This window comes from Fusarium phalaenopsidis (assembly GCF_050370095.1).
Source record: "Fusarium phalaenopsidis strain FUZ10S chromosome Unknown contig_32292, whole genome shotgun sequence".
Taxonomy (NCBI): Eukaryota; Fungi; Ascomycota; class Sordariomycetes; order Hypocreales; family Nectriaceae; genus Fusarium; species Fusarium phalaenopsidis.
The window spans coordinates 627,951-649,779 of record NW_028145410.1 but is presented as its reverse complement, the minus strand read 5'-3'; the positions used below and the strand labels follow the sequence as shown (position 1 = coordinate 649,779).

Sequence of the window (21,829 nt, the reverse complement as noted above, 5' to 3'; positions counted from 1 at the left end):
GTCGGGTCGGGCGGAATTATGCGCGCCGTGTCCGTGTTGAACCGAGGGCTACCCTAGACCTGGAGGATTGCTATCTTGGATTACAATCTTCGGGGTTATCTTATCAATCTATCAGAACATAGTTGCCATATAGTAGTTGAGTTCATTGACCATAGTCCTTTCTTTATTTGACTGTCCGTGATACTTGAGTTGTGGTTGTCGCTGCAATGGGTGAAGGTTTATCCACACCAAAACACAACTCGGGCAAACGCTCCGATTCCTCCTCACCGAAAGCCTCACTGTCCCGAACGTTTGTCCTTCTTTACCTTGACGGAACTTCACATCAATTGAAAAACACTATCGTGATAAAATACTCACAGACTTGATACAACTTGAATTCTCCGGCCTACAAAAGCCGTGCCAAAAGCCGACCTCGGTCTGCCATCGGCTTTCCGAATATCCGCCTATAGATCCGTATATCCGGGTGGAGATTAGATTGATAACGCAAGCCGCCACGACGACTGCCGCTCGGAGCATCCGAAGTAGGTACATGACTTGTGAGTCGTTATAAATATCGTGTGCCCCGGCTGTGCACTTTTCCTGGGATATCTTACTCGTCATACCTCGAAACGCATCTTTATACCCTACAAAATGACTGGTCCTCTTAAGAACGTTGTCGTTATTGGCGGCTCATATGTCGGCTTGGTAAGACTTACACAATAAGACAAATACTTACTGAACTATGTGCTAACAATTTCAGGCCGCTGTCAAAGAACTAGCAACTCTTCTACCCATCACCCACAGAGTAATTCACCAGTTAGGCCATATTCAAACAAACAGCTGACACCTCTCAGGTCCTCTTGGTGGAGCCGCACAGCCATTTTCATCACCTCTTTGCTTTTGTAAGTCATAATGGTACGTTTCCACACCGACTCTAACACCGCCGCAGCCTCGCTTCGCAATCGTGCCCACTCATGAGCACAAAGCCTTTATCCCGTACTCTGGGTCCTTTTCTTCCCTCCCAAACGCCTCTCAGCATGCCGTCGTGAGGGCACGAGTCCTGGAGCTGTACAAGGACCATGTGGTGCTTGATCGGCCTTGGCAGGGGTCCACCGAGCTGCCGTTTGATTATGCCGTTGTTGCTACTGGAACGAGGCTGCCTGCGCCTGGCACTATGCAGGATGACGAGAAGCAGTTGTCTATCGACTACTTCAAGGCATATCAGCAGCGTGTCAAGAACGCCAACAAAATCGTCATTGTCGGTGGTGGAGCCGTTGGTGTGCAGATGGCTAGCGACCTGAAGCAAGTATATCCGGAAAAGGATGTGACGTTGGTTCACTCACGGGATCGTCTGATGCCTTTGTACCATGAGAAGATGGATGCAACTATCAGGGCCCGTTTCGAGGAGCTTGGAGTCAAGTAAGTGATAATCGTACATGGCCTCTGTTCAAGACTGACTCAAAATAGCTTGGCGACCGGCTCACGTGCTGTGGTCCCTCCTGGAGGCTTCCCAATTGAAGGCGAGAACCTCGAGGTGGAGTTGAAGGATGGTCGCAAGATCCCAGCAGACCTCATCATTCCGGCAACTGGACAAATTCCCAACAACCAATTCCTCGAGACACTGGAACCCTCGCCAGACCACCAGATTCTCAACAAGGCGAATGGATTCATCAACATACGACCGACCTTGCAATTCAACGACCCCAACTACTCCAACCTCTATGCCTGTGGTGATATCGCCGATACCAAGGCCCACAAGGCTGCCCGACCTGGCATGGCGCAGGCCCGCGTTGTTGCCGAGAACATTGCCGCCATGATCCAAGGAAAGGAACCTATCGAGAAGATTACTGTTGCGCCCCCGGCTATCCACCTCACTCTTGGATTGGTAAGAACACTTCTACAAAGCCGACTATGCAGAGCTGACTGTTGCGTAGACGAAGAATATGATTTTCCGAAACCCTGACGTGGCGAATGGCCAGACGGAGCCATCAATCAATATGAAGGATGAGTAAGTCCTCTATGGAACAGATTTTGGCATGCCAATGTACTAACGGACTGTTTCTAGTGGTGCGGAGGATATGAGCATTACGAGTGTGTGGGAGAGACGAGGCATCAAGGTCAAGCAGCCCAGTGAATATCATCTGTGATGAGAGCATCTTAGAAATGGGGGATTGACGTGTGGAAAAGCGTAATCACTTTGATAGACCTAGACTTCCAAAAGACTGGATGAATAAAGGTTCAGATTTTTAGTAACTGCGAAGCAGTCACGCATAATGATTGCTATATGACTCCCACGCCTCCTGAAGTGAGCTAAGTACAGTATTTGTCGGCCAAGCATGTTTCCGTTCCAAAATAGACATGAGTTCAACAATCGCAGCCTGTTCCCTAGGGTCCCGGAAGTATTCCCCACACATCGATATCCCCACCGCACTTGTGACCATGGCCTCCTGATATTGCTGATTAGACATGGCTAGCCCGCATATCTTTCGCGTGGAATCTCGCAGTAACTTTTCGAGTGCTTTGTGTGCTGCCCTCCCGCCGATGCCGAGTTGAAGCTTGGAGTCGTGGACTGCGAGGACGATGCGGGCTAGTTCTACGTGTTGCTGGGCCATGACTTGACATTGACTGGCCAGCCATATAGTGGGGAAATATCGACCTTCTGCTGGGTTGCGTTCTTGGTAATAGAGAGGCGCAAAGTGTGGTGGCGTATGCTCATCCCAGTTGCGTTGAAAGGTTTTCAGCGCTTCCCACTGCTGAGCACGAGATCGCGTATCTTCAATGGTCTCTACATCCGTGTCCCCAGGGAAGCAATACTTGAGTACATGGGCACACCATATAATGATGCGATTTGTCCAGTCATAGTCGTCAGCAGCCATGGTGTCATCAAAGTTGGCATAGTCCGTAACGGCAAAGATTGGGAGTCTGAAGGGCCGACGATAAATCAGGACGCCCCAGATTTCTTGTCGGAGGGCAATCAGGCAGGCTGAGTATCGTAGAGAAGAAAGGGATGTGGCGTAAACATCAGAACCGCGTGGGGGTTGAAGAATAATAGTCAAGAGTCCATGAGCTTCGTCCTGGGCTGCCTGGAATACGGCTTGAACGGCGATAGAGAAGGTTTCATTGTCGGTGCCAGTGAAGTGGGCTTAAATGGTTAGTAGAGACTATAAGGAGGGAAGTTATAGACCTACTGTCGACCTGTTCGTGATATCGAAGGATAGTAATTGCAGTCAGTGCGTCATCGCTGCATGTGTTGGTGGGGTCTGCAGAGACATCCATAAGGTGCGAGATGCATTTGTTGTGATAGTGAATTGCTGATTCCATTGTGAGATTGGGGAGAGGAACTCCATCGTATTCGATGACTGCGTGAGGGTCTTTGAGAGACCATATTCGGGTAAGGTATCTGGCGGCTGCTGTGCAGATTGCGTTTAGGAGAAGAGGGCTGTGCATGGCACGAATGGGAAGAACAGAACAATAGTGGTGGTCTCTGTCGCTCGTGTCAAACTGTCAAGAGTGTTAGAACAAGTTTCTGAGCCATGGGTAGAGTATGGCTGGGGAGACTCACAGCCCTTCCTAGCTTCTTCACGAAGCAACGGACCAAGCATGCCTCCTCAATGCTCGTGTGTTGCACATCGCTGCCTCCGGCGAGTTCTGTTATCCTTCGAACTCTGTGCCCTGTGGCAGAGCTAGATGACGCGCCGTAGTGAAGATGTCTATCACTGTATGGAGACTCTGTATTCGACGGAGATGGGCCGTGGGAAGCCGCGTCGGGAGAATGTTGCCATGCCGTGGGAAACAATGGTGTGCGTGTTGATATTGGCTCCGAGTATGCGAGCACAGAGGTATCGTCATACGTAGAGGAGGGTGTCAGACTTGGGTGCTTTCTAAGGGCTGTATCGTCGCCGATGCTGGACGTCTCGAGGTTACTCTCTGATCGGGTGGCCGTAGTCGGTCTGTGTTCAAGAGGTTGATTCCGAAGCGAGTCGTCAGCTCTGACTTGTTCATCTCGAGAGAAAGACTGCAAGATGGAGGCAGCAAAGTTCAGGTACCCTTCTTGAGGTTCATCCCTCGCCGAAGAAGGCTCCTGCGTGGATCGATTCGTTGCGATATCGGATTCGTCAATGATGGCGAAGGGTTCCTGTTGTTCTATTGATTGTCAGCCATCAACCAACTCAAGATAAGATATGAGTGTACCTTGGTTTCCAGTGCGTATCCACGTCTGGTTCGGGTCAAACTTGAAGCTATTCTGCGTCGTAATCAACCTCTTGACGCGAAACTTTTTGTTGGCGCGAACGCAGTTGGCAGACGCCTTTTTGCAATTTCCGCACGGATTCTCGCCGTCGCCTGCAGCGCGTCAGCACAGACTTCTCGACTCGACAGCTTGCAGAAACGTACATTTCAGATGCTTCTCTACAATGACGTCGGTCTTATCAGCTCATTGCTCTGTGGACCAAGGGGAGAAATCATCATCACCTCTACACTTGTCGCAGGGAACAGTTCGCGTGCGGGGTTGCGGAGCCATGACAGATCTCACAATTTTTGAGCAAAAGAGGAAGGATTTCGCCGAGATTGTTCTTGACAAGGGGAAGATGTCTCGTCTTTGAAGGAAACGCCGGTGAGCTGCCCGAGGGCGGGCAAGGGTGGCAAAGCCCTGGACTTTGGGCAGCACTAACCATGTTGTCACCCCACACCCTTTTCTTTCGACTTCCCCGCACGACGCTATCACGACCAAGATTCAAGCCTTCTCCAGGGATCCGGGATCCCCAGACGGGGGAGGAGATGGTCATCCTGGTTGGCTTGGAGTTTTACTTCTCTGGACCTAAAAGGAAACGTCGCCCGCGGGTTTCTGCCGAGTCCGGGGTTGATATTACCCCAGGGGGAACACTTGGAGAGCTGACTCGTGTATCCACTGCGCCGAGGAGGGCTGACTTCTTGGAGGGTGCTTGACATTGGCTGTGGCGCTGGCAATGATTATCCTTCGATGCCGTTTCTCGAAGAGCCTGCAGCTTGCTAACGGCCTCGTGATTTGGCTAGTCTTAGTAATTTGCTAAGGTTTTATTGGTGTCTTGTGGATAGCTTCACGGAGTGCGGATTCTCCAAGTCCCGTGCCCGACAGCTTGGAACAGGAATAAAAAAAAAAGGTATTCTCGCGCCCAAATTGGTGACCTCATCAATGCGACTACCCTGGAGATTTCTACAACCGTAGTAGTATGTGAGAACTACTGACATGTTGGAGGAAGATGGTCAAGACCCCAACAGTTCGCTATCAACGCAATATCGCGTGTTGCTTGACGTGGCCCATACAAGAGAAATGCATTCGCTTGCCTGAGATTACGTCAATGTCTCCTAACTTCATCGTTGGTGATAATCCGAGCTCATCCGGACAATGTGCTTCTCTTGGGTCTCTTTCGCCGGGCTCTTGAAACCAACTCCGGGCTTCTCAGCGAGCTCTAACTCTCCTCGCCTTGACTCTATCCCTGCCTCGCTCAAAGCTCGGTGACTTGGACAATTCGAGACGCCAGAATCACAGATAACCACTGGCAAAGTGGTGTTGTCAGCTCGCGATGCGCTGTCTCAGCCTCGGCCTCACAAAGCGGTGTTGGAGAGCCGGCGAAACATTGCCTGTTCGGTCACGTTTTCGCCGAAATGTTTCTAAAAACGACTAGCATCGTTGTTAGGCTTTGACGCATGTGGAGAGACTGACTAGGATTCCCGTCAACATCCAATCGGACGGCTTCAAGTGTAAGCAGACCTTGACATGCGCGCTAGTCAAGTCCTCCCCATGGGGATGCGGAGAGGCCCCTTCTCCATGTGCTCGTCTGGGGTGGCGTCACTCAATGCAAGGCTCCCCATGTTCTCGACTCTTAAAACATGGAGTGACTATATTCAAGCCGAAAAGTATTAAATGCTTCGACTTCTCTGTCAGTTTTGATGACCTGCATCCTGCATCTCCACTGCTTCAGTCTGATCCTACTCCAACATCCACATCTTGTTCATTGTTAGACATGGAGACCAAAGAGTCCCTTAGCCACTCACGGCCCACTGAGAGCCATATTGAAGAGACTGATATCGCTGCTCAGGCGGGAGAGATCATCTCTTACGATGACAATGGCCTTGCTGGTATCGTCCGCTCACCCTACGTCCTCGGGGCAGCGGCTCTGGCTTCCTTTGGAGGTTTCTCCTTTGGCTACGGTAGGTTCCTTCCTCAAAAGCCCATCATGGAATCGCTAACATGTTCCAGACCAGGGTGTCATCAGCATCATTCTGGTGATGGAGCAGTTCCACAAGTCCTTCCCCGAAACTGCCCCTGGACATCCTGGATATGGCTTCAACGTCGGATTTATGACCGGAATGTTGGAACTGGGTGCTTTCATAGGGTGTCTGTTCCTCCCATATCTTGCGGACCGAATTTCTCGAAAGTGGTCTCTCACGGTGGCCACTGGCTTCTTTGTCGTCGGAGCTATCATTCAGGTAGGACAACCGTGGAATGAGAATGACGGACGAAATTTGGCTAATCGCTCGATAGACTGCCTCTCACAATTACGGAACCCTCGTCGCCGGTCGAACGATTGGAGGTATCGGTGTTGGTCAACTTGCTATGGGAGCCCCTCTGTACATTTCCGAGATTGCGCCCCCTAACTTGCGAGGATCTCTGCTTGTTCTCGAGGCTATTAGGTGAGTATCTCAGCGCGATTATTGAGAGCAAGTTAACAGTCTCAACAGCATTGTTATTGGCGCTATCATCGCATATTGGATCACATACGCCACCAAGGAACTGTCCGGAGAGCTTGCTTTCCGACTTCCCTTCGGTCTCCAGATGGTCCCTGCCCTCTGCGTCGGTCTCGGAATCCACTTCTTCCCCTTCAGCCCTAGATGGCTCGCCATGCGTGGCCGCGACAACGACAGTCTCTCCGCCCTTTCGAAGCTCCGCCGTGTCCCCGCCACCGACGACCGAGTTCAAGCCGAGTGGAAGGGCATCGTCTGCGAAGTCCGCTTCCAGGAGGAAGTCATTGCCAAGGATCATCCCACCAACAACAAGTTCAAGCTCGAGATCCTCCAGTGGATCGATCTCTTCCGCCCCAAGTACCTGAAGCGTACTGTTATCGCTCTTGGAATCCCATTTTTCCAGCAGTTTTCTGGAATTAATGCTTTCGGTGAGTTCTGAAGCTATTTAGACGACTCCTGGGAGTCGAGTTGTGAGTTGAGGGCATACTGACAGGTTTAGTGTACTATGCGCCAACCTTTTTCAAGGCTCTTGGTCAGGACGATAACATGGCTTTGATCCTTTCGGGAATGGTCAATATCTGCCAGTTGGTAAGTAGAATGCCCTAGTTCGGCTCTTGCGGTTTTGAGTTTCTTGCCTTCAATTTGATGCTACGTCGGGGCCACGTGACCGGCCACGTGCTCACCTTGGTCTTGACTTGAAGGAGAGAATAGCAATTGCGCCATTCGTCATTTTTCAAAAGCTAACAAAGCATCTTCTATAGGTTGCTGGAATCCCCACCTTCCTCTACCTCGACAAGGTTGGTCGCCGGAAGCTGGCCATCTACGGTGGTATCGCTATGGCTGTTCCCCACCTCATCATGGCTGGCGTCGTTGGCAAGTTCAACAACAAATGGGATAGCAACCAGGGAATGGGCTGGTTTGGAGTTGCTCTGATTTGTAAGTTGCTCAAGAATATCTGGCTTGAACTGTCTGTTGACTGCCTACCCAGACACCTATGTCCTTTGCTACGCTTGCTCCTACGGCCCTCTCGCCTGGACCCTTCCCGCCGAAGTCTTCCCCAGCTCTAAGCGAGCTAAGGGCGTCGGCGCCGCTACTTCAATGATCTGGCTCGCAAACTTCATCATTGGTGTTGTCGTCCCCGAGATGGTCATCAAGATCGGCTGGGGAACATACCTGTTCTTCGGAGTTTTCTGTACTCTTGCCGCCATCTTTTCTTTCTTCCTCGTGCCTGAAACTTCTGGCAAGTCTCTGGAGCAGATTTCTGAGCTCTTTGGAGACAACCACATTGTTGAGGAGGAGGCTATCCGTGTTCGTATCCAGCAGGAGGTTTGGTCTGACCCCAAGTACACCGCTGCTGGTGCCGAGGCTGCGTCTAGCTCCTAGATGGGCCATATACTCTTCAGACTTGATCTTGACCGTTTGAATACTCTCCGTACATAGCAGGATCAATATCAACATGTATTTACTATTTGTCGGAGTGGTTTCTACTGCTCGCGAATCCACTCCCCATCATTATCGCTTCACTGACACTTCCCTATACAATTTGCGTGCGAGTTCACTTTGAAAATGCCCAAGAAGGCCGGCTCTGATTTGAACCCGATGACAACGCAAAAAGGCCAGTACCAAGATCATTTGTTCTCAATTATCTTAGGTGGGAGGGCTATGGGGAGAAGGGCCTTAATGTCAGTCCATTTGCCATGACCAACCAGATACCTCATCGTTCGCGTTCTTTTCCCGCCTTCACCAGTTTTAACCCCATCCTAACCTGCGATATCCCCATCTGAAGGCCCATGGACTTGATATGCGACAGAGATGTTAGTAAAACGAGGGTAGACACCCTCCAAGGCCCTTGTCTCGAATGAACTTTTGAAGTTCTTCAATGTGGTTCCCGACCTGCGCAAGCACCCGCCCGTTCTGGTGTAGATGGACAAAGGCCTTCATGTGATGAAGGCCCTTGCAAGCAACTTCGCGTCCCTTTTCAGTGTCATCTAGCGAGTAGCAAAGCTCGTGGGCTTGGAGGAATCGACGCCGGGCGTAATGAATGCGAAAGTAAACATCGTCGTCGAGGTTCTCAATCCAAACCTTCATGCCACTCGTCATCCACCACTCGCTGTCGTCTTAGTGGCTGGCTTCGAAACCAACCATACGCGCCATGCATTGGGCTGACCAAGCACTGACTGGACGCTGCCTGTTCACAAGGAGCATCGGGTTTGCCTCCACTTGGTGGATGAAGTCCCCGAAATGCTCGAAATCCTCATCGTAAGCCTTCTTGGCTACGCTCAAAATGTGCAGAGGAGCAAACGCAGAAGGATCTTGGGGAAGGAGAAGTAGCTTTCGAAATTCGTCCAAGGCCCTTTTCCAGGCCACATGTGAGAGCTGGCCTCGGGTCTCTAGGATGGTGACCATGTGCTTTAGCCATGCTCGAGACACAGCAGGGTGGTTGCCAAAACCTGAAAGTCCCTGGGGAGTAGTAGAGGAAGTCCCAGACATGATGGCAAGGACTATGATTGCGTTAGATGTGACTATGGACTAGAAGAAGCGCCTTAAGATTAGTGAAGGAAGCCTCGAACATACCTGGAGTGGGTGTTGGGCTTGGCCTCCAATGGGGCTGATGGGAGGCGCAGTGTGCCTAACCTATGCCGATTATCAGTAAATGGGCCTTGAGTGAGGAAAAAACACCGGAGGAGCCATACAGGGGAAACGACAGGTACACAATGCAGGTGCTGGGCGAGTGCTGTAATGTAGACTGACTTGTGCAGCGCAAGGCCCTAGATGTGTATCCTAATGATAGACAAGGGTAAGTAGGGAGACATGGGAGGCTTGAGAAGGTGACGGGGCCTCAGAGACGGGGCAAGGAGAAGGTCAGCCTTGGAGGCCAGGGTGGGGAACCTCCTGGGCACCTCTGAAGGCTTGACCTTGAAGGAGGGATGGTGCCAGGGCCTTGAGAGGAATTAAACAAAAAAAGGAAGCACATTACCTGTGAAGGTTGAGTAGATCCAGAGACTTGATCTTTCAGAGGCCTTAGAGCGCTGGTGATGATGTTGAGATGTCGCAATAGGGGTGCGACAGAGTTGAGAAGGTGAAGGAGGAAGATGAAGCCAGAGAAGGAGAGGAGAGGGTTTGAATAACCAGAGAATTTGGGATTTAGGGAAGACTTAGGATCCATAGAATCAGAGAGAATACGAAAAGGTGAAACAGTAAATGTCCATATCTGGCAAACGCGAACATAACACTCAGAACTGGTTCGAGATTCGGGATGGTTGAACTGGGTAACTCGACGCGTCATCAAGTTCTCAATGGGGGCCCCAACCAGCGTCCCGGATCCCGAGAGATGGAATGATGCCCTCATTGATACTGAGACGGAGAGCCTGGAGTCAGTACTGCTATGAATGAGAAGAGGTCAACGGCTCAATGCATTCTGACTGGAGCCCATCGTGGGCATTCTGGATGCTATTTGAAGAAAGGGAGGTGTGTTATCTGTTTGATCCGAGAAACTCTGTCTATATGCTATCAATGACTTAGTTTAGTGCACAAAAAGTATGGGATAAGAATCAATATCGCATCTCGTTGAATGGGATAGCTAAACTGGCAGATGCTAGTTAAGAAAAACCTTTACCCAGCCGCATTGTGACGTCCAAAATAATCCCCATTGAGGCACGTGTCTTGCAAGACCACTGCCCTCTTGATCTCTCCTGTCTCGCGCTTGAAGTTCCACTCACTTTGTCCTCAACCGTTTCTAGCTTCCACCCATTGATGGGCTTCCAGGGCCATTGAGAGGTTGGCATACAAGCCAGGGAGATCCTATGACCTTGTGATTGAGTCAACCGCGAAGGGGCCCAAACACGGCCTCCTCCATCAGCTCGCAGACCGTCTCGTTCTTGTCACGCTCGATGAACTCGTCAACGAGGTCGACGACCTTTCGGACCCCAATCAACGCCTTTTCATCGAGGCCATCTCTCTCGAAATGTCGGCGAGTCTGACGCAATCGTCGCCAAGCCATGTCGATCAAGCTGAAAGATCTCTCGTCGTTCCCCAACTCAACGTGTTCCCGAGCCGTCGCCCACCAATTCTCGTCAGACTCGAGAGGGGCCTCAACTCCGAACATGCGTGCCATGCAGCGAACTAAACACGGAACCACTGGCTCCTTCCGGCATAGAACGTAGCTGGAGTCGTCCTGGGCCAGGCAGATAAAACGAATGATTTCATCGTAATCAGCCCCGTAGCTCCCCCGGGCGTCTGCCAAGATGGCCCTGACATCAGAAGCGGCCGCTGTGGTGTTGGAGGCACAGAGTGCTTCCTGCCGTTCTAGAGCTTTTTTCCAGGCCACATGCGTGTTGGGGCCTATACCCTTGAGGATGGTAATCGGTCCGCCCATCAAGGGATGGTTTCGGGTATCTCTCAGGGCAAGCGCTACCAACTCAGGACCCGTTACTGAAGGGAGAAAGTTCATCACATCCTCTTCGGGCATTCCGTGAAGCCCAGGCAGTCCGTCGGGCTGCACATCGATATGGACCTTGCCCATCACGCCGATATCACGGAGCCATACCAATCGTCGGCGCATCTTTTCCTGCCGGTCGGCTTCCAGTCCCGGTCGGATGAAAGAGGACGAAGATGACTCGGACATTTCGGGCAAGGGCTTCGGGGGTGAAAACTATCATCATGCATTAGGGCAAGGGACTCGGTGCTAGTGAAGGAGGACATGAGCATACCTTAAACTGGGAATTGGGCTGGGTGGCTTGTCGTGGGATCGGGAGTGTAACGCACGCGACTAACGGTTGCTCTCAGTTAGTGTATGTTGGTAGAAAGAAACAAGAGCTAAGGAAGCATACCGGAACTGTGACGAGCGAGGAGTGCTTGTGCACACAAGGCGTTGGGCGAGATGTCGTGAGGTAGGGTGGCTCAAGGGGTGCAAAGCGTTAGGCGCTATTCAATGGTCAGTAAGTTGATGTAGAAGGCGAGAGGAAGCGATGGGTATACCAACGGCGAGGCTGGAGGAGAAACCTCTCTAGCCTCTCAGAGAGTCTGGCTGTGGATGCAGCGAGGCGTGACAGCCCAGCGAGAAAATGAAGGGACAAGAGCTGCGAGATAACCTCAAAGGCTGGACAAGACCCGAGAACCAGGCTTTTGCGCCCGCGAAGCGCTGGTGGTCGTGCTTTGGTGGTCGCAAGAGAGCTTCGATGGAGTGTGACAGGTGAGGGATGAAGATGAGGGTGAAGGTGAGGAGGGTGAAGAGGACAAGGTTCGGGAAAATGGAGAATGCACGCTCATGATTCACCCTTTAGAGGATGTTCAGGATCTATAGAATCAAAGTGAATGCAATGGCCAAATAACAATAAAATGACATCATTTAGCAAATATGAACACGGCTTGTTCAAACCGACTTGAGCAGTGTCAAACACTGCCAGACTGGTAATGGAGGTTCCGGCCCACATGCGCCCTGGATATCTGCACTAAGGCAAACTCCTGGTGGCAAAGAAATAGTGCAAAGTCTATGTAGGATATGGTGGCTGAGACGGGATCAAGGGAGTCTGGAGTTGCATGTGAAGCGAGTTGGAAGCCCTGGCCTGTTTGCCAGTATGTCTTTGTTATTTGGAATGAGGGATGGTAACAGAAAGGCGAAAGCGAAGCAAAATCCCGAATATTGAAAGAAAGACGCTTATAAGGTCAGCAACTCGAAGTACCTACTAGGCAAAGGCAAGTACAGCAAAGCATTTGTAATGTAAATATCTATGGTGCTTCGCATCCAAAGTGTGTGCTATTAAACATGGGCCATATCATTTTCAGTCTCCATTCGTCTCTTGTAGGTACCTGATGCTCAACTCCAAACATCCTCAAACCAACGGTTTCCTTTCTTCTTCTCCGCCCGCCAGCTTTCCGCCCTGACATCAGACCAGTCATTCTTCTGCTTGATAGCCTCACCCAGCACACCCCCAACATCCTTGGCCATAGTTGCAGCACCACAGATGTAGAATGCCGCGTCCTGGTCTTGCAACAGAGCCAAAACCTCTTCTTGGCGCTGAAGAACCTTGTCTTGGACATATGTCTTCTTTCCACCCGCTCGAGAGAATGCCAGTACCAACTCAAGCTTCCCTGCCAATGGACCAGAGGTTGCCTCTTGGAATTCTTGAGAGTATAAGTAGTCAGACTCGTTTTGACATCCAAAAAAGAGAACCATTTTCCCGACCTCCCGACCGACAGATGCGAGTCTTGCACGCTCCTGCACAAACGCCCGGAATGGGGCAATTCCCGTTCCCGCTGCAACCATCACCAGAGGAGTCAAGGCGTTGATTGGGAGTTTGAAAGGGGATGGTCGGATCTGAATTTGCAGGGTGGATTGAGTGGCAGCCATATCGTCGCTGGAAGTTGTCCTTGAGAGGAAAGAGCTGGTAATTCCTGGGATGCGAATATCGGTTTTTCCAACGAGCATGGAGGGCTTGACAGAGACTGTGAGAGTGACTTGGCGAGGAGAGGTGATCCTGGAACTTGAGATAGAATAGAGTCGTGGCTGCATGGGCTGAAGAGAGTCGATAACGAACGAAAGCGGAAGATCTGTCCAGGAAATGGAGGAGTCAAAAGACGAAGCGTATGCCAGCAGCCGGGAGAAGGTCAGATAGTTGGCGTTCAAGAATGCAGCATAAGTCTCCCTGTCCTTGCTGATGGCCTGGAGCTCCTTCTTGACAATACTACTGGGTGCCACCCGCGCAAGAGACAAGACTGTTTCTCGAGGAACAGGACTGCAAATCTCCAAGTAGTGGCGGAACAGAGCTTCGATGGTTGTCGTCTCGGGCACCTTGGGATCGTCATAGCCGGATTTGGCGTTAATGCGGATGGAGTTGGATCGTCTCGTCTCGAGACCGAGGATGCGAAGGAGAGAATCGACTTCTTCTGGAGAGTTCTCGGGCCAAACTGCAATGTGATCACCGGTCTTATACTTGACCTGTAAATGAGGCGTTAGGTCGACCTTGATCTCAATGCAAGAACGGTCTTGTTCAGCATATCGCGCAAGCTCAGTACGTGCAACCACCGAGGCTGGCACAATATCCGAATTCGTTGCCCCGGCCTTGGAGGTGGTCCTGTGGAAAGGATTTCCGAGATGAAGTTCTTCGTGTGGGATCGTCTCGCCCTCAATAACCTCCACTTCGGGCTCGTAGGCGGCTTCAACCTCGCTCAGGCCACGCTCGGTTGCCAGAGTGGAGAAGAGAGTCTCTTTCCAGTCCATAAAGTCCTCCTCAGTTGTTCGTGTGGCTTCATTGCCTTTGCCGGTGGGCACTAGGGGGATAGCACCGAACTTGACAAGAGTGGTAACCACCTCGTCGATGGTCTTGTTGAAGTACCGATAGTTGGAGTTTCCGCAACCAAAGGCAGCAAACTTCAAGTGATCGAGGCTGATGCTGAAGGCAGAGTGGGTCCAGGTGACAAAGTCTTGGGCGTTGTCGCTAGGATCGCCCTCTCCGTATGTGGACATGATGAAGATGGCAAGTGTTTTACTTGGGATGAGAGAAACAGACTCGGCATCGTAGTCAGACAAGTCTGCCACCACTGCCGTGAGCTTGTAGCGTTGATGGGCTTCCCGAGCAAGTCTATGGGCAAAGCCTTCAGCAGTGCCAGACTGGGAGCCCCAGAAGATGGTCAAGTCGGCGTTAGCCTCTTTGATGAGATCGGCAACATTGCGCGATCGCTTTGTGGTTTCAACCCCAGAGCCATGAGCTGCTTGAGGACGCTGAAACCACATGTGATAGAGGGGATCTTTCTTGGGAAGGATGCTACCCTTGTTAATTACAAAGACAGTTCCCAAGATGACCAGGGGAAGGAGAATATAGTCGTCATGGCTGAGGTTCTTTGACAGAGACTCGATGGCGTCTGTCAAGACTTGCGTGGTGTTGGAATTGAATGCAGCCATGCTGACGAAAAGAAAGAGAAGAACAACGCTGAAGGAGGAAATGAAAAGAGGGATGGACGACGAGGGCGATATGCCTTGAACTGACTTGACTTCAACTGTTTCCATGGGGTTTGATATACAAATGCCGTGAACCTAGCCACCCCGCAATCCGTATCTCATAACCTGGAGTTGAAGAGCGATCGTAGGGGAACCCGAAAGGGGCAAAGATTCGCCGAGTCGATCTGACGAATAAGATCACTGCGCAGACTCAACCGAGGCGCTACCATTCCAAAATAGGTGATAACTCGCCGACACCGACGCCCCCGATCGACTAGTGGCAACCACCTTTCTCCAGCGTGATCGCCCTTCTGCAGCACCCAAGACAGCCCCATAAGAAGTTGTGCATCAAATGACTGTTCTAGCCAGGCACAAACATCGCCCAAAATTACCCAAAGCTACAATAAAGTTGATTTCCTCCATCCGAGGGTGAAAGTTTCAGATTCTAGTATTGCCGGAAAACGTAGAGTTCGGCGGCGGCTGTCTTGATCAAGCTAGTGTTCCCCGCAAACTCCTGTTCCCCCACCGAGAGGCTCACTAATTATATCCATCACATTTTGCTTGTCATCTCTCTTCTCAATGGCCATCCTCTAGATTCGGTATTATCCCCCGCATCTTATCGCTTGTGTTGTCATCGGGCTCATTGGAGTCGCGATTTGCAGCTCGAGGCTTAGGTATAAGAGACGGACACGACGAGTCTAGTCTCAACCTCAGACAACCTCATCGATCTTCATCTTTCACTTCTTCAAGACTCAAGCCTTGGAATCTCGCCATCATGTTGGGATACATCGCTCTGGGCGTTGTGGGCACACTGGCCTTTGCCTACTTGATTGTTAGGCCCATTGTTGTCTATTTCTTGGATCCCAAGGGTCTTCGCAAGTACCCCAACTATGCTCTTCTCTCAGGCATCACCGATTTTCGACACTGTTACACTTCCTCCCAGGGCTTCCGCTCTCGATCTTTGTACGAAGCCCACAAGAAGACGGGCGAGCCTATTCTGAGAATCGGCCCCAACTCGTTGTCTTTTGGCGACACTCGCGCCGTGAAGGCGATTTACGGCCACAACACCAAGTGCATCAAGGATGACAACTATAATGTTCTTTCTGGCTCCCACCGTCATCTCTTCGATGTCGTCGACAAGCCCGATCACTCCCGCAAGAGACGTCTTCTCTCAGCCGCTTTTGCAATCAAGAACCTCGAGAAGTGGGAGTACAAGGTTGCTTACACTGCTAAGCGACTCTTTGACGCTTTTGACAACAAGTGCACTGCTCCGTTGAAGGGCTCGATCCCGGATCCTCAAGATGTCAACCTTGATTTCAGCCATTGGATCAACCTGTGGACCACCGAGGCCATCTGCTACATCACCCTGTCTGCCAAGATGGATCTTCTAGACACCGGCACCGATGAAGTCCCAGCTGAGAAGCGTGACGGAACCCGCTACCGCGGTCGATACCGAGATGCCAGAGACCAAAATGCCCTTGCGCAGGCCGTCTGGGTGTGGGACTACACCCTCTGGCCATGGGTTAAGTGGCTTACTAAGACTATCCCCGGCAAATACCAGAAGATGTGGGATGCTGCCAAGGCTTGGGATGATATCTACTATCACCAGGCGGCTGAGAGACTTCGACGGTTTGAGGCTGGCGAGGAGTTGGATGACTTCTTTTCTTGCCTTATGGAGGACAAGACTGGTAGCCCTAACAACCTTGAATGGGGTGAGATCGTGTCTGAGATTGGTGCCATCATAAACGCTGGCTCCGACACTACTGCCATCGCTCTTACTCAGACTCTGGAACTCCTCATCAAGCACCCGCAGCACCTCCAGCATCTCCGACAAGAACTCGACAGTGTGCTCGAACCAGATGAAGCTATCGCGCCCTACGACAAAGTCAAGGATCTCCCCTTCCTCAAAGCCTGCATCGACGAGTCCCTCCGTGTCATCCCACCAACCTCAGCCGGTCTCCCGCGCCGAACCCCTTCTGAAGGTGCTCAAATCCTTGACCAATGGATTCCTGGAGACACATCCGTCAACATGACTATATACGCCACGCATCGCGATCCCAAGATCTTCCCTGACCCTGAGACGTACAACCCCATGCGCTGGATGGATCCCAACGAACGGAAGCGCATGGAGCCTTTGTTCATCCCTTTCTCCACTGGAGCCCGAGGATGTATCGGACGAAACATTTCGTACCTTGAGCAGATCGTTGTCCTAGCTTCGCTGGTTCATAGGTACGATTTTGCTCTGCCTTCGCCTGATTTCAACATGCAGAGGGTGGAAGCTTTCAACATTATCTGTGGACAGCTGCCTATCAAGATTTGGCGAAGAGAAATTGCATAGAGAAGAAGGTTTGGAAGGTTTTTACATAGACCGTCGAGAATATGCGGGCAGGGAGGATTTAGAGAAAATTATGTGTTGTTTTGGGGCTGTAACTGGGCGAGCGGCATGATCAGTAGGAGAGGAGCAGCAAGGAAATGACCTGCTGTTTAGTGAATGCCTGTGAAACTGATCAAGTTATTATCTCGATACATCTATTAGAAGCACAGTTTACCGCGACGCTTGAAATTTGCTCAACTCGACCTTTCATCACAACCGCGCAGTGGCACTCATGAGAATCTCGGCCGCGCGTGATAGTCGCTCAAACACCTCGCCCTCTAGAGTATACATGCTCAGTACCTCGTCTAGAATCCCTTCGGCGGTTTTTAGTTCATCCCGACTTGTGTTGATAGCTTCTCGTAATGCTCTATTTTCCTTCTCCGTCTTTGCGACTCGCCTCTTCTGGCGCTCGAGATTCTGTTGCATTTGTGACGTGTCGGAGGTTGAGATGGGCGCCAGGTGAAGTGAGCTGGCTGGTGTCAACGACGCGTTGGCCCTGTCACTTGGCTCGGTCGAGTCAGACTGTTGGTTGGCTACAATAGGCGTCGATTGTATGTCCGATCCCTCAAACGACGGCATGGATATGGAGTGTGGCTGTGGGATAGTTGTTGTGAAGATGGGGGTATCGACGCTTTGCAAAACTACGCCTGTGGTGCTCAGTCCAGAGAAAACATCAGATGGCGAACCCAAAGAGTCTAGAAATATCCCGCTCCCGTCCGCTTGATCTGATCCCTGCATGTGCATGTGCTGGAAGGGGACTCCTGGAGCTTGCAGGGGTGGCAAGATGAAAGGCGAGTAAGCATGGCCGTAATCTGTGAAGCATTACTCAGTAAATTGGGGAGAATAGGATCTGTAGCGCAACTCACAAGGGACATATGATTTCTTCAAATCAGATACGCCTTGCTCGGCCATGCCTGGAATTAGAAGTCTGAACAGTTCCCACCAGGTGTCCTCCTCAGACTGTTGTTTCCCGCCGCAATTCTCGACTTCCGTTTCTTGCTCCAAAGTCATGAAACACTCGTGAGGCGGCTTTATTTTTAGAACACAGTTGCTCTCTGGATGCGCTTGTGCTTTACGTCTGGTATTCAAATACTGCCAGCAGCGTTGACATCGGTATGATGACATATGCTTCCGAGTCATGTGGTCTCTGAACAGTTGTCAGGCGTATGCTTCATTTGAGCTCGAACTTTAAGCAAGTCACTTACTTGAGTCGCCGTATATCGGCACACCCGCCATTAGGGTTGCGCTGCGCGGGCAAAAAGCATTTGAGTGGCCGTGGAACAAGTTGACACCGCTCAGCCTCTTGGTAAGGGCAGGCAAAGCGTAGTTGCGTAGACTCTTCGTTTCGAGGTTCCTGTCGTGGCCTTTTACGTCGCCTTTTGTCATTATTGCCTTCGTCCTCTTCGCTGTTCCGATTCCTTCTCACTGGCAAGGTCTGCTGTCCTGTCGATGCTGACATCTGTGACTGCGTTACACTTTCAACAGTTGTCGTCCTTGTTGGGGTGTGCTCAGGAGGGCCGTCAGATTCTTGAGCCTCAAGGTGGCAAAGGTCATCCTCAAATCCCTCGCTGCCCGTTTCATCCGCAGAATCATCAGGACTATTGCCAGTATTGGGCCTCCAACGCCGGTAATGGTCCGATAGGGGGAGTATTTCGATGTGAACTCTGGCGAGTCCTACTTGACGCAATGGCGAGGTCATGTCGGGGATTGTTGCATGGCGATCCATAGTAGGCCGCCCTACATCGTGGGAAGCATGGCTTTCGACCTCCACCGAGCCAATTTCGCTGGCTAGACTGCTCGCATTACTTTCGGTACGCGATGAACAAGCTTCATCTCCCAAACTCCTCGAATTTGACTCTTGGGCATCAGTCTGAGTTGATGCATCCACCTTGCGACAGGAGGATGGAGGGGCTTGGAAATCTAATCGCATAGTAGGTTAGATTTACATCAGTAGGAGTCAGCTCACAAGACATACCCGGGGCCGTGGGGAATATCATCCCCAATAGGTGTTTCCAAGTCGCCATGCCTTCACCAACCGGACCGGTCTCCAACTGTGCTGCTGTGGGCTCGTTGATCCCTTTATCGTAATCATCGACAAGGATAGAAGGCGGACGGAAGCATCTCTGGCGTCGGAGATGGTTGTTACGGGAAGTGTCGCTTCGGAACCACGAACTACACGCCGGACACTGGCGGGTGAAATCCTTGGATCTATGATCCTCGATGATATGTTGTCTATACGCCGTCTTAGAGATCTCATCGTCTGAGCCCAACACAAGCGGAGTTACAAACCTGACATCGGAAATTGTGTTGAATGAACCAACTGTGCAACCAGGGAAGTCAAAAGCATTAAAGACGCGAGGATTGCGGTCTCGGTAAGGACAAAAATACTGCAGATCAGATTGCCGTGGTTCGTCTTCGCTTTCGATTGGCTCTAGTGCAAATGGGATACCCATTAGCAGTGTCGGTGTATCGCCTTCTGAGGGAGCTGGTTGGTTGGAGCTTCCAGCCCCAGCGAACAAGTCAACCATCTCTCGACCCGCTGAAAGATACGTCTCCATAGATGATAGACCGCGAGAGGGCCCCCAAGGAGACGATAGACCGAGGAGATCTGCGTCCGGACTCGTGGACACATTATCGCTTGTTTCTACGTCGGGAAATGGGCAGATGGGGGTTTGCTGGTTTGTTTCGCGTTTGATAGGTCGGCTCCTGGTTCGGCTCCTGGTCGCTTGAACACCTCTTATCATCCTGACAGGTTGACTTCTGGAGCCCTGGTGCCTGTCCATGTTAACAATGGATGCTTCTGATGGTGATGGGTTGGTTGGCGCGGTTGGCATAGCCTTGTGGTGGAGAAAAGTAAGTCGCTGCGCCCCTATAGTGGATATGGGGCCTAATTGGCCGTATTTATGGCGCTACCTACACTTGTGTTGGACTTGAGGCTCAGCCAAGGACCAGGTGGTCACTGATCGCACATATTGTGTTGCTTACTACGACCGCTGACCAGTGAAAACCCGTGAGCCAGACACACATTGTGGCGGGGAAATATACAATCCACCGTAAAAACATGCTTCTAACACACATTGTGGCTCGCAAATCGAACAAGTCGAATCTCGCGACCTCCCAACATTGCAGAGGACATCGACGGTGGTTCAATCCCTTGCGAATTAAAACTTGATGGAAAGGTCTCCGGTTGCAGATTTAGAAAGACAACAAAGAGCGAGGTTTAAACATGGATCTTACTGATTTCATCTAGCTGACCCAAAATGTGTCGTTGCTCGGCGAAATGCGCCAGATGTGTGGACGGCTTCACTACTTGTGTTCTCAGTCAACACAATTGGAACATGATGTGGCCATCGTGAAACATAAAATGTCTGTTGACTCCCTGTCTTATTGGTGCTTTCCCCTTGTCCGTCAATCATTACAAGTCATAGATTGCACCTCCAATTTCCCACCAGAGACTTCAAATCATCCACAATGACCCACGAAACCTCCAATGTCCAAGACTCTTCGGCGCCGCCTGTAATGTAAGAATCTCGGTCCATGTTACGATGCAGTTTCTGGAGACTATGACTAAGAGAAAATCCAGTTTGCAAGACCGAAGCAACCGCAAAAGTATCCCAAAGCCAAAGGCTTCCAACAGAGCAACCAGCATTGACTCGCTAAAGGCCATGGCAAATTTGAACGGCTCCTCGGCGCCGAGCATCTCCTCCAGCCTCTGCGTCGAGAGGGATTTCAGTGGGTCCTCACAGCTCAAAGAGCTTGAGGATGGAGAGGGAGACGTTCATTCTCTCCTAAAGCCATCCCCCATCGACCTCTTAAAAATTAGCAACCAAGTCAGAGAGATTTGTGCACCAAAGGGAGACATCGGAGACATATCATGATGGATTATGGCAAGAGTTGGCTTATGGTCCCATTATAGGCATGGCAGTGATTGGAGCGTCGGGTTTCTAAGGAGCGATTCATGTACATGTGTGTTATTTATCGACAATCTTCTGTCCACAACAGCCTTCGACCTTTTATCGTCTGCCTATCCGTGAACTAACTATCCGGCGTAGATATCCCTTCGGGGCTAACCTCCCACGTCCCATGCACCACGTGCGCAATCCAAAGATCAAGCATGACTTCAAGTCGCATGTTGCCCTCAGGTCCCCACGGCCGGCGCCCATCGAATCGGATTGGATTCATCGCGCCTTGGGCAGTGACTAGATCCGATCCATCCCCGTCCGATGTGGGCTGCACAAAAGTCGTATATAGGCCGGGATGCTCGTACAATGCCGTATCAGCCAACGGGAGATAGTCTTCTCCGTCAAACAAGTGTCGATCCTCGCTCTTCACTATAGGACCAGCGGTAGAGGGTAATATGAGTGATATCGTCTCAAATCCACCCTCTGGTTCCATTCGTAGGCGACGGTTTGTGGGTGACTCTGCCCCGTAGATGGCGGCAAAAGTTTCCGGCGTGAAGGCCGTGATCCCGGGTGCGACATGCCTGAAAGACGGGCGTTTTGCAGCACAGAGGAAGGCTTTCGCAAAGGAGCTTAGCTGGAATTTACTGACCAGGTCGACGGAGAGGGGTTCCAGAAGAGGTGACCTGGGTGTGCTCTCCGGCAGGCGAGACTGGATAGCCTCAAGTAAGCATTCCCAGAGACGAAGAGTCGTAGTTAGATCTTGAGGTGTCCAGGATACGTAGGAAACCGCCTCTTTAGACCGGTACCAGCCGGTTTCACCTCTCCAGGTGAACTTGCCGAGTTCTCACATGTCCAACGCCTTTCGAAGAGCTAATTCAAGTGAGACCCATTGCTCATCGGGTGGGAATCCGCCAC

The 21,829-nt window shown here is 51.2% G+C and overlaps 7 protein-coding genes across 7 annotated transcripts; 3 read left to right on the top strand and 4 right to left on the bottom strand.

Moving 5' to 3' along the window:
* Window positions 1-630: 630 nt before the first annotated feature.
* On the top strand, window positions 631-2,126 carry LRP88_04520 (uncharacterized protein; the record flags this gene model as incomplete). The annotated part of the gene is made up of 7 exons (XM_083241092.1): window positions 631-684; window positions 740-784; window positions 834-881; window positions 929-1,398; window positions 1,447-1,864; window positions 1,914-1,987; window positions 2,045-2,126. 7 exons carry the CDS (start codon window positions 631-633, stop codon window positions 2,124-2,126), a joined length of 1,191 nt encoding a protein of 396 aa, XP_083102240.1.
* A 117-nt stretch (window positions 2,127-2,243) lies between these two features.
* Window positions 2,244-4,498, bottom strand: LRP88_04519 (uncharacterized protein; the record flags this gene model as incomplete). The annotated part of the gene is made up of 5 exons (XM_083241091.1): window positions 2,244-3,073; window positions 3,168-3,480; window positions 3,542-4,122; window positions 4,171-4,320; window positions 4,456-4,498. 5 exons carry the CDS (start codon window positions 4,496-4,498, stop codon window positions 2,244-2,246), a joined length of 1,917 nt encoding a protein of 638 aa, XP_083102239.1.
* Window positions 4,499-5,981: 1,483 nt separating this feature from the next.
* LRP88_04518 (uncharacterized protein) lies at window positions 5,982-8,085 on the top strand (the record flags this gene model as incomplete). The annotated part of the gene is made up of 7 exons (XM_083241090.1): window positions 5,982-6,168; window positions 6,218-6,447; window positions 6,503-6,651; window positions 6,700-7,130; window positions 7,202-7,290; window positions 7,464-7,638; window positions 7,691-8,085. The coding sequence occupies 7 exons, from the start codon at window positions 5,982-5,984 to the stop codon at window positions 8,083-8,085; spliced, it is 1,656 nt and encodes a 551-aa protein (XP_083102238.1).
* A 432-nt stretch (window positions 8,086-8,517) lies between these two features.
* On the bottom strand, window positions 8,518-9,192 carry LRP88_04517 (uncharacterized protein; the record flags this gene model as incomplete). The annotated part of the gene is made up of 2 exons (XM_083241089.1): window positions 8,518-8,812; window positions 8,870-9,192. 2 exons carry the CDS (start codon window positions 9,190-9,192, stop codon window positions 8,518-8,520), a joined length of 618 nt encoding a protein of 205 aa, XP_083102237.1.
* A 1,330-nt stretch (window positions 9,193-10,522) lies between these two features.
* LRP88_04516 (uncharacterized protein) lies at window positions 10,523-11,326 on the bottom strand (the record flags this gene model as incomplete). The annotated part of the gene is made up of 1 exon (XM_083241088.1): window positions 10,523-11,326. The coding sequence occupies one exon, from the start codon at window positions 11,324-11,326 to the stop codon at window positions 10,523-10,525; it is 804 nt and encodes a 267-aa protein (XP_083102236.1).
* Window positions 11,327-12,517: 1,191 nt separating this feature from the next.
* On the bottom strand, window positions 12,518-14,602 carry LRP88_04515 (NADPH cytochrome P450 oxidoreductase family protein; the record flags this gene model as incomplete). Its single annotated transcript, XM_083241087.1, has 1 exon — window positions 12,518-14,602. The coding sequence occupies one exon, from the start codon at window positions 14,600-14,602 to the stop codon at window positions 12,518-12,520; it is 2,085 nt and encodes a 694-aa protein (XP_083102235.1).
* Window positions 14,603-15,413: 811 nt separating this feature from the next.
* On the top strand, window positions 15,414-16,976 carry LRP88_04514 (cytochrome P450; the record flags this gene model as incomplete). The annotated part of the gene is made up of 1 exon (XM_083241086.1): window positions 15,414-16,976. The coding sequence occupies one exon, from the start codon at window positions 15,414-15,416 to the stop codon at window positions 16,974-16,976; it is 1,563 nt and encodes a 520-aa protein (XP_083102234.1).
* Between the last annotated feature and the right edge of the window lie 4,853 nt (window positions 16,977-21,829).